At 39.2% G+C, this 18,480-nt stretch overlaps 1 protein-coding gene across 1 annotated transcript in view; it reads left to right on the forward strand.

Annotated features, from left to right (window-relative positions):
* Positions 1 to 18,480, forward strand: part of LMBRD1 (LMBR1 domain containing 1) — a 131,919-nt gene that overhangs the window by 90,685 nt on the left and 22,754 nt on the right. The window contains exons 10-14 of the mRNA XM_043439153.1: positions 10,027 to 10,091; positions 10,443 to 10,545; positions 11,086 to 11,190; positions 13,294 to 13,443; positions 14,721 to 14,799. Coding sequence (XP_043295088.1) covers positions 10,027 to 10,091; positions 10,443 to 10,545; positions 11,086 to 11,190; positions 13,294 to 13,443; positions 14,721 to 14,799 — 502 coding nt within the window. The remainder of the gene's footprint in view (positions 1 to 10,026; positions 10,092 to 10,442; positions 10,546 to 11,085; positions 11,191 to 13,293; positions 13,444 to 14,720; positions 14,800 to 18,480) is intronic.

The raw sequence follows: 18,480 nt of genomic DNA on the forward strand, positions 1-18,480 counted from the left end.
ACTGTTGGCTCTGTATGTTTACTTCGGAGAAATGCTTATTCAAGTTTCATTTTTAATATTCTGAATACTTCTTATCAGATACATGATTTGTAAATATTCTCCTATTCTTGGCTTGTGTTTTCACTCTGTTGATAGTGTCTTTTGATACACAGATTTTTAATTTTGATGATGTCCAATGCATTTTTTTCTTTTGTTACCTGTGTTTCTGTGTCATATCCAAAAAATAATTACCAGATCCAATGCCATGAAGATTTTTTTTCCTTAGAGTTTAATAGTTTTAGCTCTTACATTTAGATCTTTGATCTATTTTGAGGTATTTGTATATGGTGAAGGGTAACAGTCTGATTTCATCTTTTTGCACGAGTTTGTCTTCTTCCCAGCATTATGCTTTTAAGAGACTGCTCTTTCCCCATTCAGTGACCTTGGTCCCCTGTCAGAGATCATCTGAGCACATGTGTGAGCATTCATCTCTGGAGCCTTTTCCGTTGGCTGTCTGTCTCTAGCCAGTACCGTACTGTTCTGGTTGCTGTGGCTTTGTAGTAAATTTTGAAATAGGGAAGCATGAGTCCTGTAACTTTGTTGTTCTTTTTCAAGATTGCTTTGACTATTTAGGGTTCCTTGAAATTCCATATGAATTTTGGGATGGGTTTTTCTGTTTCTGCAAAAAAAAAAAAAAAGTCATTGTGATTTTGGTAGGGATTGAATTGTATCTGTAGAATACTTTCAGTAGTATTGTCATTTTTAGTGTATTAAGTCATATTAAACCATAAGTATGGGCCAACTTTACATTTGTTTATGTCTCATTAAATTTCTTTCAGCAATGTTTTGTTGTGGGGGAGAAAGAAATTTTTTTCTATCCTTTTCGATTCTTCTCTCTGGTCTAAGAATTAAATTGACATGACACAGGTTAACAGGAGAATTTCACACAAAAATTTGATAACATGCATACACTGAAGAAACCCAGGAGAACTGAATAAATTCTTAGTCTTAGGAACTAGACAGCACTTCAGCAGTATGCTTGGGGGCTATTTTAAACAACAAAATTGCCAGAAAGTACAGAAAGACAGAAAGTACAAAAATGCAAAGAATGAAGCAGTAAATAGTCCCCGTACAGGATACTTGTTTATAGTAAGAGAGCTGAAACAAGAATGCAGAGTATTGCCTGGTTCAGCCTCAGCTGGGAATGTGAGCATCAGGGACTTATTACCTATTTGCATGTATCTGCAAGGACTTCCCAGGTGGCTCAGTGGTAAAGTATCTGCCTGCCAACGCAGAAGATGCAGGTTCAGTCCCTGTCAGGAAGATCCCCTGGAGTAAGAAATGGCAACTCACTCCAACATTCTTGCCTGAAAAATTCAATGGACAGAAGTAGTCTGGTGGGCTGCTGTCCATGGGCACAAAGAGTCGGACACAGCTGAGAGACTGAGCGCACATGCACAGCGTGTCTTCAAAGGACCGCCGAGAGCCGTCTGTGTTGATTTTAAGGCCATAAAGGTTTCAGTGGGCAGTAGGTTTGTAAATGCAAAATCTGCAAATGAGAATCAACTACTTGTAAATAAAAGCAACAATAAAAGACCTCCCAAATCCAGCAAGTTTTCTCTCTAGCTCTACTACAAAACTCTGTGTTAAACAGACAATCTGGGAAAATTCTGGTAGAGAGAAGAGGAAATTTGGAGATGAGCCTATGATTGATCTTAAACCCCCCATCTTAGGTGAAATAAGCCAGTCACCAAAAGACAAATACTGTATAATTCATCTTTTAAGAGGTAGCTGGAGAACCCTGGTGGTTCTCCAGGGGTTGTGGGGCAGGAGGTCTAGGGAGTTGTTTAACGGGTACAGAGTTCCAGTTTTGCAAAATGGAAAGAGTTCTGGAGATAGGTTGCAGAACAGTGTGAGTGAATTTAACACAGCTAAACGGCACACTTAAAAATGTTTGAGATGGTAAATTTTATGTTTGTATTTTGCCACTATTTAAAAAGCAAGAAAACAGAAATGGCAAAAAAATGAGATGGAAATGGAGTTGAACTCAGGGGAAAATGGGAGGAAAATACACTTAGCTTTAGAAATGAAAACAAATATATGGTGTGTCCAAAAAAGAATAGGATCAAATAAAATTTAGTAAGAGGGAGTGTTTGAAGAAAGGCAGAAGGATAACCAAGAGAAGGAAAATAAGATGAAGTAAAAAGAATCAGGAAACGAGTGTTGAAATGGAAGAGAAAGAAAAACTACATCTGTGTAGTGGTTTCCATACAGTGGCGAAACAAAACAAATTAGCAGACTATTTAAAGGTATAATACCTCACCCCCCAAAAACCCTAAAATAAATAGACATGAATCCACATGTCATGAATATTCTATTTCATGAATAGACAGGAAATAGCCAATTTGTACCCAGAAAAATTTGTGTGTAATTTCCTGTTAAAACTGACTTCAAATGTAAAGAAAATCCTCAAGATTTCCAAGCAAAATGATCAGCTCATAAGGGCAACATTATTAGACTTAGACTTCTCAAGAAACATACAAAGCTAGGCAGGAATGGAAGAACATTAAAAAAAAGAATTTCAATGAAAATGTATGAACTGTCAACTGAAAAAAACGCACAATGTGAGAGCTGTGAGCTAAGTGTTACTGGGGGCAAAATGAAGACCAGTCTCGGAGACAGCTCCTCAGGTAGCTCTGAGGAACTGCTCAGAAGAGGTGAGGAGAAGTCAGTGTTATCTATGATTTTAGTGAAGGGGTGCACGCAGGCAGGCACACATGTTGGCAGAAGGTTATTGCTAGTCATGAGGAGCAGAAGTCAACATTAATGATTTTAGTGCTGGATATGACTCATTGGAAAAGACCCTGATGCTGGGAGGGATTGGGGGCAGGAGGAGGAGGGGACGACAGAGGATGAGATGGCTGGATGGCATCACCGACTCGATGGACATGAGTTTATGGACAGGGAGGCCTGGCGTGCTGTGATTCATGGGGTCGCAAAGAGTCGGACACAACTGAGCGACTGAACTGAACTGACTGAAGAGATGCAGGAGTCAGGCTCATACAGTGTCTCCTGAAAATACCTAACTCCCTGAAGGCCTGTTCTGCCCGTTTTCCTGGGTCACAGAGTGCCTCACTCCTGATCTCCACCCAAAGCCTTCTCAGGGGGTGTTGAAGGTAGGCAGCTGCAGTGGTTTGTGACTTAGTCCTTGCAGAGACTGATGGCAAGTGCCCAGTTTTAATTGGCAGAACCAAGGAAAGAACTCAGGGGATTCTGTACCCCTGAGCTCTTGTTGAGAAATCCCCAGTTGCCAGGTTCTGGCCTATTAAGAGGTGTGAAGGTAAACATCAGCAAAAGGACCATGGTGAACATTTAGTATTGTGTGAAGAGAAGGTGTGGGCTGCGGCAGAGAGTGAAGCACAAACATATGAGCTGAGGAATAGGAATAATTAAGGGAGAGAAAGAAAATAGAATTTCTCATAGATTACTGTGTAGGCAGTAGGTGGGAGTTGAACAGATAAGAACCAAAACATTGTTTCGTAAAGGCGTGAATAAGAACATGGGGGCTAGGAGCACTTGAAAATTCAAGTACACGAACAAAAATATAAACTTTCTTAACACAAAAGGACTAAAAATCCAGGAGCAAGGAATTCATATTAGCTGGAGAAAGAAACGCAGGAAATACATACATTGTTATCAAACAAGATATTTTCTAAACTAAATGTGTTGGTCATAACAGTCAATATGAATGGCACTTCCCTCTGGTCCAGTGGTTAAGACTCTGTGCTCCCAATGCAGGTGGTGCAGATTTGATAACTAGTCAGGGAGCTGGCTCCCACATGCCACAGCTGAAGATTTCACATGCCCCACCCAAGATCAAAGATCCGAGTGCTGCCACGAAGACCCAGCACAGTTGGATAAATGAAGACAGAGAAGCTTCCATGGCTAGAGTCGGAAAGGTGTAGTCAAGTGTGAGAGAGAGACACTCAGAACTGAGCTGCCGTTACTGACTGAGGATGGAGGGCATGTGAAGAGGGACGCACACAGCCTCGGGGACTGAGAGGCTCCCAGCCGATAGCCAGCAAAGAGGCGAAGGTCTCAGCTCTTACCCTCAAGGAGCTTTATCTTGTTCCTCAGACTTGATCATCTCAGTTGATTAATCTTGAAGTTCAATGATTCTTTTCTCCTGACCAGTCAAATCTGCTGAACGTTTCATTTTGTTTTCTAGTGAGCTATTTGTTTCAATTACTGCATTTTTCATCTTGAGAAATTCTGTCTCTTTGTTGATATTCTGTATTCAGTGAGACATTGTTTTCGATTTGTTTTAGTTCTTAAGAAACGCTTTTCTTTAGTTCTTCCAGTTCAGTTCAGTCACTCAGTTGTGTCCGACTCTTTGCAACCCCATGAATTGCAGCACGCCAGGCCTCTCTGTCCATCACCAACTCCCAGAGTTTACTCAAACTCATGTCCATTGAGTTGGTGATGCCATCCAACCATCTCATCCTCTGTCGTCCCCTTCTCCTCCTACCTTCGCTCTTTCCCATCATCAGGGTCTTTTCAAATAAGTCAGTTCTTCGCATCAGGTGGCCAGAGTTTTGGAGTTTCAGCTTCAACATCAGTCCTTCCAATAAATATTCAGGACTGATTTCCTTTAGGATGGACTGGTTGGATCTCCTTGCTGTCCAAGGGACTCTCAAGAGTTTTCTCCAGTACTACAGTTCATCAATTTTCCGGCTCTCAGCTTTCTTTATAGTCCAACTCTCATATCCATACATGACTACTGGAAAAACCATAGCCTTGAGAAGACGGACCTTTGTTAGTTAAGTAATGTCTCTGCTTTTTTTTATGTCTCTGCTCTTGAATATGCTGTCTAGGTTGCTCATAACTTTTCTTCCAGGGAGTAAGTTTCTTTTAAGTTCATGGCTGCAGTCACTATCTGCAGTGATTTTGGAGACCCCAAAAATAAAGTCTGCCACTGTTTCCATTGTTTCCCCATTAATTTGCCATGAAGTGATGGGACCAGATGCCATGATCTTAGTCTTCTGAATGTTGAGCTTTAAGCCACCATTTTGACTCTCCTCTTTCACGTTCATCAAGAGGCTTTTTAGTTCCTCTTCACTTTCTGCCATAAGGGTGGTGTCATCTGTACATCTGAGGTTATTGATATTCTCCCGGCAATCTTGTTTCCAGCTTGTGCTTCACCCAGCCCAGCGTTTCTCATGTTGTACTCTGCATATAAGTTAAATAAGCAGGGTGACAATATACAGGCTTGATGTACTCCTTTTCCTATTTGGAACCAGTCTGTTGTTACATGTCCAGTTGTAACTGTTGCTCCTTGACCTACAAAGAGATTTCTCAAGAGGCAGGTCAGGTGGTCTGGTATTCCCATCTCTTTCAGAATTTGCCACAGTTATTGTGATCCACACAGTCAAAGGCTTTGGCATAGTCAATAAAGCAGAAATAGGTGTTTTTCTGGAACTCTCTTGCTTTTTCAATGATCCAGTGGATGTTGGCAATTTGATCTCTGGTTCCTCTGCCTTTTTGAAAACCAGCTTGAACATCTGGAAGTTCATGGTTCACATATTGTTGAAACCTGGCTTGGTGAATTTTGAGCATTACTTTACTAGTGTGTGCTGCTGCCAAGTCGCTTCAGTTGTGTCCGACTCTGTGCGACCCCATAGACGACAGCCCACCAGGCTCCACCGTCCCTGGGATTCTCCAGGCAAGAATACTGGAGTGGGTTGCCATTTCTTCTCCAATGCATGAAAGTGAAAAGTGAAAGTGAAGTCGCTCAGTTGTGTCCGACTCCTAGCGACCCCATGGACTGCAGCCCACCAGGTTCCTCTGTCCATGTGATTTTTGAGGCAAGAGAACTGGAGTGGGTTGCCATGGCTTCTCCACTAGCGTGTGAGATGAGTGCAATTGTGCAGTAGTTTGAGCATTCTTTGGCATTGCCTTTCTTTGGGATTGGAATGAAAACTGACCTTTTCCAGTCCCGTGGAACTGCTGAGTTTTCCAAATTTGCTGGCATATTGAGTGCAGTATTTTCACAGCATTATCTTTTAGCATTTGACATAGCTCAACTGGAATTCCATCACCTCTACTAGCTTTGTTCATAGTGAAGCTTCCTAAGGCTCACTTGACTTCACATTCCAGGATGTCTGGCTCTACGTGAGTGATCACACCATCATGATTATCTGGGTCGTGAAGATCTTTTTTTTGTACAGTTCTTCTGTGTATTCTTGCTACCTCTTCTTAATATCTTCTGCTTCTGTTAGGTCCCTACCATTTCTGTCCTTTATTGAGCTCACCTTTGCATGAAATGTTCCCTTGGTATCTCTAATTTTCTTGAAGAGATCTCTAGTCTTTTCCATTCTGTTGTTTCCCTCTGTTTCTTTGCATTGATCACTGAGGAAGGCTTTCTTATCTCTCCTTGATATTCTTTGGAACTCTGCATTCAAATGGGTATATCTTTCTTTTCTCCTTTGCTTTTTGCTTCTCTTCTTTTCACAGCTATGTGTAAGACCTCTTCAGACAGCCATTTTGCTTTTTTGCATTTCTTTTTCTTAGTGATGGTCTTGCTCCCTGTCTCTGTACAATGTCATGAACCCTCATCCATAGTTCATCAGGCACTCTGTCAGATCTAGTACCTTAAATCTATTTGTCACTTCCACTATATAAACGTTAGGGATTTGATTTAGGTCATACCTGAATAGTCTAGTGGTTTTCCCTACTTTCTTTAATGTAAGTCTGAATTTGGCAATAAGGAGTTCATGATCTGAGCCACACATATTTGAAATAGTGGCTTTAAAGTTTTTGTCTTGTAAGTTCAACGTCCTCAAGGACTTCCTCAAGTACAGTGCCTATTGATTATTTTTCCTTCTCTGTATTAGCCATACTCTCTTGCTGCTTTGCATGTCTCTTCTGTTTATTGTTTTTAGTTAAAATCTGGGCGATTTTAAGTCGCACGATGCAGCAGCTCTGGAGATTAGATTCTCCCCAGATCTGCTGTTATTACCTTTCATTGTTTGTGTAGTGACTTGTGCATGCTGTGAAGTCTGTCTTCTTTGTTGTTGCAGTTACTGGAGTCTCTGCCTGGTTGGTTTAGTTAATTATTGACACAGATTTTCTTGAACACCTAGAATCCGTAAGTCTCCCAGTCCTGCTGAGGGGCCATATGTGAGTGCAGGCGTGACTTCAGCACTCTGGGGATGCACTTACACCGCTACCTTAGCCCACACTTCCTGCTCGTGCAGACAGAACCTCAGGGTCGACCAGAGTTAGCACTTAGGTCTCTCCTATCTTTCTGAGCATGTACAGGGCCTTCTTCATTCCTGGGAATATTTAGTAACTTTTCAGAGCCCCTGTGGACATCTCATTCCTTACGTTTCCATTTTAATCTTTGGTTAGTTTATTTTTTGCCTGATACTGACTAGCTCTTATGGCCATGAAGTTCAGTGCTTCCTGGGAAAAAGGAATTCTTGCACTGTATGAGCTCCATTTGAGGCCAGACACAGTCTTGCAAGTGGGATCTTCCATGTACCTACCAGGCAGACCAGGTAACGGCAGTTCTCTGGGAAGGAGACTGAAAGTGCCCCAGCCGCTTCTGCTTGCTCAGGTGACTGCCCAGCTTACAGAGAGGAAGGGTTGGTACTGGAGCAAATCTGAACGCCAGTGTTCTGTGCCATTACTGAGAGTCAGCTGTTTTCCTTAAATAAAGCTCCTGGATTTTTGAATGCTTCTGGTTCATTTTCAGTGTTGAAAAAGTTGATTCTGACAATTTATGCCGGTTTTTAAATTGCTTTTTAAGAGGAAAGGGTTTTCAGAGATTCCTACTCTGTTACTTTTACTGGTGTCATCTCTCTGGCTTAATTGTTTTTTCAAAATTGATATCATAGCTAGTGTGGAATATGTAGCATTTAGGTCAACCCAAGGTGGTCACCACTGACTTGATCCTGTAAGTACTACTAACTTAAGTCCTTATATTTAAATATATATAGTTTCCTTGGTCTTTATAAAACATTTATCTTTTCAATATTTTTCTTTGTTTTGTTAAGTAGCTATGGTTAAACAGTCTTAACTCTGACTCATTCATCTCAACTGCTTGGGAATGTAGTGAAGGGTTTTCTTCTCTTTCCCTTCTCCACAGTGGGCATCCAGGCAGGGCATGCTGATTTCTCCTGCTCTCTGTCTGTTGCTTTGCTGCTCGTTGGCAGTTGGTGCTAGTACTACCCCCTGCTACAAGCTATTTGCTATCAACAGGCTGCTGAGAAACAGTATGTTTCCTCAGTGTATGGATGTTGGCTTCAGTTCTCCTGGGTATCAAATACAGTGCTCAAACCTGGTAGAAAAAGATTGTGTATGCTCCTTTATTTCTGCTACTAGTAATCTTCTGTTACTATAAAGGAGTCACTTCAAACTTACAATGAAACATTTTAGAATAAATGCTCATGTGAAATCCCAGTATATAAAATGGATATATGCAGCATATTTTGAGTGATGGCTATAGCCTTTTTGGTCTTCTTGCCAAGCTGCTTCCAGTAAGCTCTAAAGGTACTCTGTCAGAACCAAAGAATTCCCTAGAACACAACCCTAAGATTTATTTCCAGATTTATCTTTCTATGCTGGGTAGGATAATGTGTTGTTATTCTACTTTTCTTTTATCATATCAGAATTGTAAAATATTCTTCAATGATCATGTGAAATAAGATGAAAAATCTCCCTAACATTCATAATGTTTTCCATCTATTTCTGTCAATTCCAGGCAAAGGAAAAACCAAAACAGTTCAGTTCAGTTCAGTCTGTCAGTCGTGTCCAACTCTTTGTGACCCCATGGACTGCAGCACGCCAGGCCTCCCTGTCTATCACCAACTCCCGGAGCTTACTCAAACTCATGTCCATTGAGTCGGTGATGCCATCCAACCATCTCATCCTCATCCTTTTCCTCCTGCCTTCAATCTTTCCCAGCATCAGGGTCTTTTCCAATAAGTCGGTTCTTCCTATCACATGGCCAAAGTATTGGAGTTTCAGCTTCAACATCAGTCCTTCCAGTGAATATTCAGGACTGATTTCCTTTAAGATGGACTGGTTGGATCTCCTTGCAGTCCAAGGGAATCTTGAGAGTCCCAAACATAGATTTCATCATTTTTATTCTGTAATTTTATTCCTTAGGGACACAGTTCCAATCATTGTTTTCTTTGTATACAGCTCATACATATTCTTCATGTCTCATACATATCCATTCACACTGTCAAGTTCATACTTAGAGTATGAGGAAGTATATTCCATCGATTACAGTACTTAGCATATTTTTCCAAAGAGTTAGTGACATTTTCCTCAGTGCTGTTATACTCTATTTCAAAAATATTACCAGCAATATAGACTTTTCTAAAGCTGTGGTATAATTTATTTATAAGATATAAGCTGTTGACCCATGAACAACGTGGTTTGAATTGCTCAGGTCCACTTACACAGGGATACTTTTCTGTAGCCCGTGATACGGCACTCTGTCATCCACAGTTGGGGGACTGTGTGGATATGGAGGGACTGCGTGTGCAGAGGGCTGACAATGAGCTCTACACAGGTTTTTGACTATGTAGAGGGTTGTCCAAGAGTCAACTGTATATCTCATTACTTCTGTGAGAAAATGTTACAAGTTCTCTATTTTAACAACAGGTTAATATAACCTGATGAGTTTCTTGGCTTTGGTTTTCTGTCTATGTGTACTAGTCTTAATATAGTTTTCAGTTAACTTCTTGTATTTGAATATAAGTCAATATGAACTTTTATTTGACCTAGCAAAGAGTCATTTGTTTACTTGCCAATGAAGACTTTAAATGCTTTTTCTCCTCTGTGTATTTGTTCTCAGATACTCTCATAATGAAAATTTAGTGACATATGCCTAGGATTATAGACTAAAATGTATTTTTAGGTCATTTTTCAGATCATTTTTACATGGTACCGACTCATATGGAGCATAATGGTTTTTGTACTTTTAATATCAACTTTTAGAAGTATATTTTAATGATTTTTTTTTTTTGCTTTTAGATCATTTGGGGAATATTTTTCATCTTTGTTGCATTGCTGTTTGTAATTTCTCTCTTCCTGTCAAAGTAAGTACAGTAGACACATTTTCTAAAGCACTTACACATTTCCTGTGATACTATACATTTCCCATGCCGAATTCCATTAATGTAGCCTATTCATCTTAAGTAGCTATTTCACTTGAACTGTTCTACAGCATTAACTCAAAGAATGACTAAAAAGGCCCAATAATAGACAGTATTCTTTGGTTTATATCAATTGAACAATATCTGTAAGATATTTAAGTGATGTTTGATTTGTTATTCATGGTTTTCTTGGACTCAGTTGAATGTACGTGCTTAAGTTGTGATGTTATTCTTTCTGAATTAACTGAAAATGTGATGGTATAATATGTAAATTCACTATATACTTTGTTATAGCTTGGATAAAGCTCTTCATTCAGCTGGAATAGATTCTGGTTTCATAATTTTTGGAGCTAACCTGAGTAACCCACTGAATATGCTTTTGCCTTTACTACAAACTGTAAGTAAAAAAAAAAAAAAATCATTTTATACTTTAGCAAACACACTGTCAAATTATTATGTTGACAAACCTGTTAATGGTTGGCAATATATGCTTGGGCTCTCTGTTGATTTGGCTTTTTATTTACATATAACTTCTACGTTGATATGTTGTTCTAAAAATTATTGTATTGGTGTATTACTGAATCTTTAAGTTATATATTATTTGAATTGGGGATACATTTAAACTTAAGGTGAACTTTTTCAAGCATTTTCTGATTTTACCTTTTAATAAAGTCTTTTATTCCATATATAAATGTAGTTTTTAGTTTATTATAGGGTTTTTGTTAGGGTAATAATATTGAACAATTTGGTAGTAGTTTGGTAGTTTGCTTCTTAGAGGTTATTTATTTATTTATTTGTATTATCATAGTAGCCTGATCAGGGTTGATATTTTAAACAATGCCAAATATGAATAATGAAGTTTCACTCAATTGTATTCAATGCATGACTCCTGGAGCCCTTCTTGTTTGTGTATTAAGTATACTTTTATTTTTTTCAGGTGTTCCCTCTTGATTATATTCTTATAACAATCATTATGATGTACTTTATTTTTACTTCAATGGCGGGGATTCGAAATATTGGCATATGGTTCTTTTGGATTAGAGTGAGTATATGTTATAATATTTTTCAATTTTTTCTATCATTTTGTATATAACCTCCATTATTGCAAATTATCTTAGGTTTATAATACAGAAGTTATAAATATCTTGATACCAAAATGGTGGAAGTCATAGCCTTTTCACTTCATGTTAACATAAAAGTGCTCTTTGTCCAGAGTGTGCATGCTCAGTTGTGTTCAGCTCTTTGTAACTTCAGGTACTGTAGCCCGCAAGTCTCCTCCTTCCGTGGGATTATCCCAGCATGAGTACTGGAGTGGGTTGCCAATCCTCTTTCAGGGGATCTTCCTGACCCAAGGATCGAACCTGCAACTCCTGCACTGGCAGGTGGATTCTTTACTGCTGAGTCACCTGGGAAGCCCCTTTGTCTCAAGCAGCAGTTCTTAAATGGGGCAGTTTTGCCCTCCTGGTGTATTTGGCAAGGTCTGCAGATGTTTCCAGTTGTCACAACTAGGAAGCACTGCTGGCGTCCACTGCTGGGTGGAGACCAGGGAATCGGGTCAGCGTCCTGTATTGCACAGGCAGCCCCGCAACAAAGACTTACTTATCCAGCCCAAATGTCGGTGGTGCTGAGGCTGAGAAGCCGTGGTTTAGAAGTTCTGTTATTTTGGCTGTAGCACAACTGCATTGCAGCACAACTGGATACACTATAGTTCCTGATGGCCCTGCCACCGGGAGTGAAAGATTCCTGTGCCATTGGAGAGAGGGTTATTTTCTTCTTATTTTGGTATTAAAATGAGATATATCACTTCATACTTCCAGCTGTGTGTAAAATGCAATTAACTAGTGGCTTGAACTAATGAAAGACTTCCTGCTGTGGAAAATTTTTTAAATCTAGCATTGCTTCAGTAACTCAAAAACATCAAGTCTAATATCTCTGTATTTATTCCTCTTGACTTCTCCCTCATGGTTGAGATATGGCTCCTTCAGCTCTATTTATCCTGTGTTCTGTGAGGAAGCGGCAGCTAGGAGAAGGGCTGACAGAAGGCGTGACTTTCCCAGAAATCTCCCACAGACTGCTTTCTTTCTGATGTGTAATGTTTCATCACTGCCAGCCGCCACTGGGCATAGGGAAGCCAGGAAATGTGCATTTTTAGGTGATCATATCCCATCCAGAATTAGAGTCCTGTTGTCTATATTGTACTATTATATTCAATCGAGTAATAAAACAGGGAGGTGCTGTCTCAGTCACTAAAGTGTGCTCTGCCTTTGAAATGAGAGGCCTGTCACCAGGCTTCTTGTATCTGCTCCCACATATTTCAATTTCCATCCATCCATACAGGATGCACATGAAAACAGCTATAGTCAGATGATCATAAATTACCATAAACTAGATGATAAACTAGTTTTATAGTTGAGTATAACATGAGGATGGGTTTCCCAGATGGCGCAGTTGATAAAAGAATCTGCCTACCAATGCAGGAGACACAAGACACACAGGTTCGATCCCTGGGTCAAGAAGATACCCTGGAGGAGGAAATGGCAGTCCACTGCAGTATTCTTGCCTGGGAAATCCCATGGACTGAGGAGCCTGGCAGACACAACTAAGCATGCGTGTGGGTGCATGTGCGTGCATGCGTGCACACACACACATATACACACACACAATATGAGGATATCATGAGTATTTCATAGAAATGAGTATTTAAACATGACATGTCTGTCCTTGTGCAATAATATTTAGAAAACTATAAATATATTACTAACACTTACAGTTTAAACTCACTCTTTTAACCTGTAGATAGAATTAGACATAGTTCACCGTTCTTAGCTCTTTGAATTTCTAACAGATGCTGTTACATAATAAGTTTAGAAGATTCTTTGAAACAAACCATGAAAATACTAATATATTTCTCTAGGTCTTGAGTTTTTAAAATAAACATGAATCTGAATCTAAAAGCTTTACAGGGAAAGGACTGTCTTTGTTATTCTTATAGTTATCTGGAAAGATTAAGAAATCTTAGTATTTATTTTGGAAAAAAGAATTGGTGGATTGAACTGCATTCATTACCCCCTAACAAATGAGCAGGATTCAGTGCCTTCACGTAAAACGTATTGCTGAAATATTGTCACTGTGTTTTTCCTTCCAGTTGTATAAAATCAGAAGAGGTAGAACCAGGCCCCAGGCGCTCTTGTTTCTCTGCATGATACTTCTGCTTATTGTCCTTCACACTAGCTACATGATTTATAGTCTTGCTCCCCAGTATGTTATGTACGGAAGCCAAAACTACTTAATAGAGGTAAGTACAAACTTTAAAAAAAAGTGATTATTTTGACATTTTAAACATAGTAATCTAAAACCAAATTCTAATTTGTGAAAGCTAGCATAAAATATTAGCTCATCAAATTAAATTTAATACTTCTAAAACTAGTTTCACATTCCATTGTTGGGCATATTTACATTTGTTTCATACAAATTCTTTTTAAAAACAACACTGAATTTCATAACAGCTGTTCCTTAAATGGATCCCATGCTGCCAAACTGCTGAGCTTTATCTCAGCACTTTACTAGAACTCATAATATTTACTTTGAAATGATATTTTAAATAAGTTTATGAATATGGCTCCCCAAAACGTTTTGGTGAGCAAAGAGCAAAAAATGTCTGCTCGTTGGTACCATGAATCCCATAGGAGAGACTTTATAAATGTTTTATTTGTGGGTGATTTGCTTTCTCTTATCCTGATGGGGATCCTCTTACCTGATACACTGATTCCTTGGTCTTATCTTTCAAAAGCCACCTGTGATTCCTAGTTGTAACCGGAGAGCTAGTTTGAATATTTTAACAGTTTAAAATATTTTGATGATATCTAATTTGGCCTTTATTTAGTTTCCTTTTCCTAAAATATCTCTTGCTCTGCTTTCTAATAGTTCAAATCAAATCTGTGTTTTAGGGCCCAGTTCAAGCCTTACTTTAATGGAGTCTTTCATTATTAATGCATTCTGCCCAGATCATTCCTTTTTTATCCTTCATTCTTTCTTTAACATGTAATTAGTAGTTAGTTCATTCAGAAATATCAATAGTGTAAGTGGATCAGAGATAAGACACACATCACAGTATCGGGACACAGATGACCCAAGTTTGGGAAATAAATTGCTAAAAGATCACCTCAGTCATTCTTCTCATTTCTTATACCTTTTATTATCTTCTTGTCTTAGCCCTTGCACCTAGTTCTCTAGTTCATGTTATGAAACAGTCTTCTATGAATTGATGAAATGAGATCACACTTTTGCATGGATAAACGCTATTCTCTTCTCGTTCCACAGTGGAAAACCAAGGGCTGTTTTCTCTGGGCAGAAGCTCCATTGATTAACACAGGGCAGGAAAGCCTTAATGTCAAATTTACCATGAATCTTTTTATTCTAATTGCAATTTTACATAAAATGTACATTTTCGAATATTAGCGAGATGTGGTTTAATAGAAAACAGTATAAAGTTCATAATGTGATCACTTTTTAATCAAAATATATATGTTAATATATAAGTATTTACATTTTAACTACATCTTCATTTTTTAGAGCAATATGACTTTCAATGACCATAGAGGCAATTCAACCCTTTCTGCGCCGAAGAGATGTGATGCAGATGCCCCTGAAGGTAAAGCAGCTTGTGTCACCTGTCTTAGAATTTATAACTGTAAGAAAAGATTTGTTTTGAATTTTGGTGTCTTAAGCATCTGGTGCATTTGTTTTCATATGTGGTGACAAAGGAACTTTGTTAATAAGAAGAAATTGGTCTCTTCAATAGAACTTCTTGGTGATATAATGATTTTCAGTAGGGAGAGGATCATTATAAATTAGTTACCCTTGAAGAACAAAAGGTGGTTATTATTTACCCCATACTTACTGGTATAATAAGAAATCATTCTTAAATGCCTTTTTTGTTGTTGTTTTAAAAAATTCAAGAGACTTTTGGTAGAATCTGTAATTTTTAGGACTGAGAACGAAAGTACCTATGACCTAGAACAGCTTTTCACCCATCCAACTCTGGTCACTTTAGTTAATAAAATAATAATAAAGTTAGTGACGACAGCAGCTGACGTTTAAGAATGTGTAGTTGTGAGCCAGGCTTTGTAAGTGTCTCCTGTGTATTCTGACAAAAGCTCTGAGATCCTGTGGTCTTCATCTCTGTGAATTTTGAGAGGGTCATTTTTTTCTGTCTTCTGTTTGCTAAGATGATTTTTTTTTCCTTTTACTATTATAGCATTCTTTCCTGATTAAGGATTCCAGATTTATTCTTTCAAGATATGCAAAAACTTTTTTCTACTTTTGCCTTCAAAATGCTTTTATTCCAGAGTAAAGTAGTATGTCAGATATATTTCTTGATAAGTCATTCAGGGCTACCATTATGAAAAAGATAAGTTTGGAGTGTTTTAGCAGAGTCAGCTCTAGAATGTTGTGGTGTAACAGGAATAGGAACAGAACACGGGATGGCCCAGTGAGGAAGGGATGAGCTCTGCCTGGAGGTCACTGTGGGCTGGTCGGAAAGAAAGGCTTCAGACGGGGATGGCAGGGCCGCCTCTCGAGGTGAGAGGAGAGTCCAGGGACGGCTGCTCCAGGCGGAGGAACACAGCGCGCACAAAGTTACCTTAGACCGTACTGTTTTGTGTTCAGACAGTTTAAAACAATTATTATTGTTTAGTTTTTAATTGTGGAGATGTAGGGGGTTGGAGGAAAGAGGAGATGGGGTTGCCGAGTTAGAACTCAAATCAGAAAGGTCTGGGAAAGAACCAGTGGGTGGTTTTACACAAGAAAGTGGAAACTGTGGTCTGGCTTGTTTTCAGTAACTTAAATTACAGAAGAGAGAGAATGGATTTGAGAAACTGAGACCAGAGCATAGAAACCAGTTGGGAGAGGGTGCCAGGAGGAGCAGTTGACAGTAATCCTGGAGAGATGCCGAAAGCCTGGAGCAAAGGGCGGTCCTAAGAGTGAAAAGAACACAGAGTTGAGAGAAGTTCTCCTTGCTCGGGTCTGAAGAGTGGCGGGGGAGGTGGAATATTCCGGAACGGCCTCCAGTTTCTGAGTAATATGGTAAATTTTGGTATCACCAAGCTGAGGTAAAAATAGATACTAAGATTAAAGAAAAAAGTATAGATACTGCTTAGCTGACTTGAGATGGAGATTTCACGGGCAGTTGGATGTTTACAGGATGAACTCAGAGGGCAGAGTGTGAGGAAGCCGGTGACAGAACTATGGGGAGGGAGCGGAAAGAGGAAGGAGCGATGTGGCAGCTGGAGGCGAAAACTACGTGCGGTGAATAAAAGGGAGTGTAAAGCGGTGACTGAGTTTACAGTTTCCCCAGAGATTCTTCATAGAGCTTGAGAGGGATTGGATGGAAACTGGAGAAGGCGTGCAGCGTCAGGAGAGAATCTTTTTTTTTTTTTTAATGAGGAGAGACTTTAGGGATGATGGGTTGAATTCATGGAGCAGGAAAAGTTGAAGAAAAATATGAGAAAGGATGAATGATGAGCCAATGTCATCCTGTTCTGGAGGAGATAGTAGTTAGAACATCAGAGAATGCTTTAGGTAGAAGCATTCTTTCTCTAGATTGCAAGGAAGGAGGCAACAATATGAACTCAGATAGTAATTTCTTAGTGAGGGTGAGCAGGAAGTTCTCTGTGATTGTCTCATCTTGCTTTGAGGTGTAATTTCAGTCGTTTGCTGAGAAGCATGTGGGCCACACTGGGCACAAAACTAAAGAAAGTGGGAAAAGTTTTGCTAGGTGAACAGAGAAGGATCTGACTGGAGATAGATTGGTGATAAATGAATATATGCCAAGGGGCAGAGATGAAATTATCCCTCTGTATTTTTCCTGGGCGTGTCTGCACAGCTGGTGCTCTTCATCAGAGCCTGGGCTGTTTGGGAAGATGATTTGAAGGACTGGAGCAGGATGAGAGTTAGAGACAGGACAGGCTGAGAGTCAGAGAAGGAGGAGACCAAGCGCAGAGTCCAGAGTGCAGGGGAAAGCTGGGCCGAGACCAAAGCTGGGAGGAAGGGACAAGATCAAGAGAGGAGCCAAAATCAGAATTGAGGGAAAGCAAACGTGAAGAAGTCATAGTAAAATGTTTCTGTTATAAGTAAATGTGACTTAATTTTCCAGGTCTGCTTTGGTAGCAACAAAGACACTTTAGTTCAGATTTTTAACTTTGAAATGTACACAGCCCCACCCCCACCCCACACACACTTCACAAATAGGGTTGATACATGAAATGCGTTGTCATTTTTTGCTAAGAGAGAATAGAATGAAAAATTACTGTTGGGTTGATTTGTAATTTTTTGAGAGGGCTCTGATCTTGAAGCTCTAATATAAGTTCTGTTTCTTAGATTCTTACATTATTGAAACCTTAGCAGAAAAACAGGTCAGATTTCAAAATCAAGTTGCACTGGTAAAAGGGGCTTTAAAATGACCCTGTATTGCTGAACTGAATGCATTTGTGTGATCAGTGAGCTTTAGTTAAATGATACACTTGGCCATAACTTTTATATGAATCCCATTTGATATTTTTCTTTTTCAGTCTAATTTATAGTGGTTTCAGTGACCTCCTTTGAATTGTTAAATATTTTTCTAAAACATTTTAGTTGATTTATGCTTTGAAATGTTACTTTGCAGTACAAAACATACCCTTTAGATTTATGGATTTATCTCTCCCAATATTTTGTCTTTGTTCTCTACCGAATCTCTAAATGTCAGATTGCCTCTGCATGCTTGGAAGAGGATGTGTAGAGATAGGATCATTAACTTTGGGATGTCAGGGTAGGTTTCTTAAGAAAGGAAATAAAAACAATGATGGGCTCCTGCCAGATTCACAATTAAGCATGCTCTGGGTACTGCCACTCATAAAGGAGATGTTAATCCTACTAATTCATATATAAGTAAATGAAAATCATTGTTTTATACGTTAAAAACTTTAATAGTGGAGAAAGAGGAATGAGCAGATCACATGAGATTTGACACGTGGGGTGGGGCTGGTTGTAGAATGTGTGGTGAAAGACTGATTGCGCAGTGTCCCTTTACTGTGGACTAGGAAACCTCAGCTTGCAAGAAGAAAATCAACGCTGTTTGTTACTTGTGAAGTTTTGGTGGGCACTTTGACTAAGACAGATGATACTGTAACAGAAATACCCCACAAGGCACTTGATGTTACCTTTGTTGTTCACCTGTTGCAAGTAGTAGTTTTGGAGAACAATTTTTCAATTTAGAAACAAAAAAGTTATAATTTATTGTGTTATACTTAACATTATTTCTAAGTAAAGATAATCTTCCTAGAAAGATGTTAAA

This window comes from Cervus canadensis, chromosome 20, assembly GCF_019320065.1.
Source record: "Cervus canadensis isolate Bull #8, Minnesota chromosome 20, ASM1932006v1, whole genome shotgun sequence".
NCBI lineage: Eukaryota > Metazoa > Chordata > Mammalia > Artiodactyla > Cervidae > Cervus > Cervus canadensis.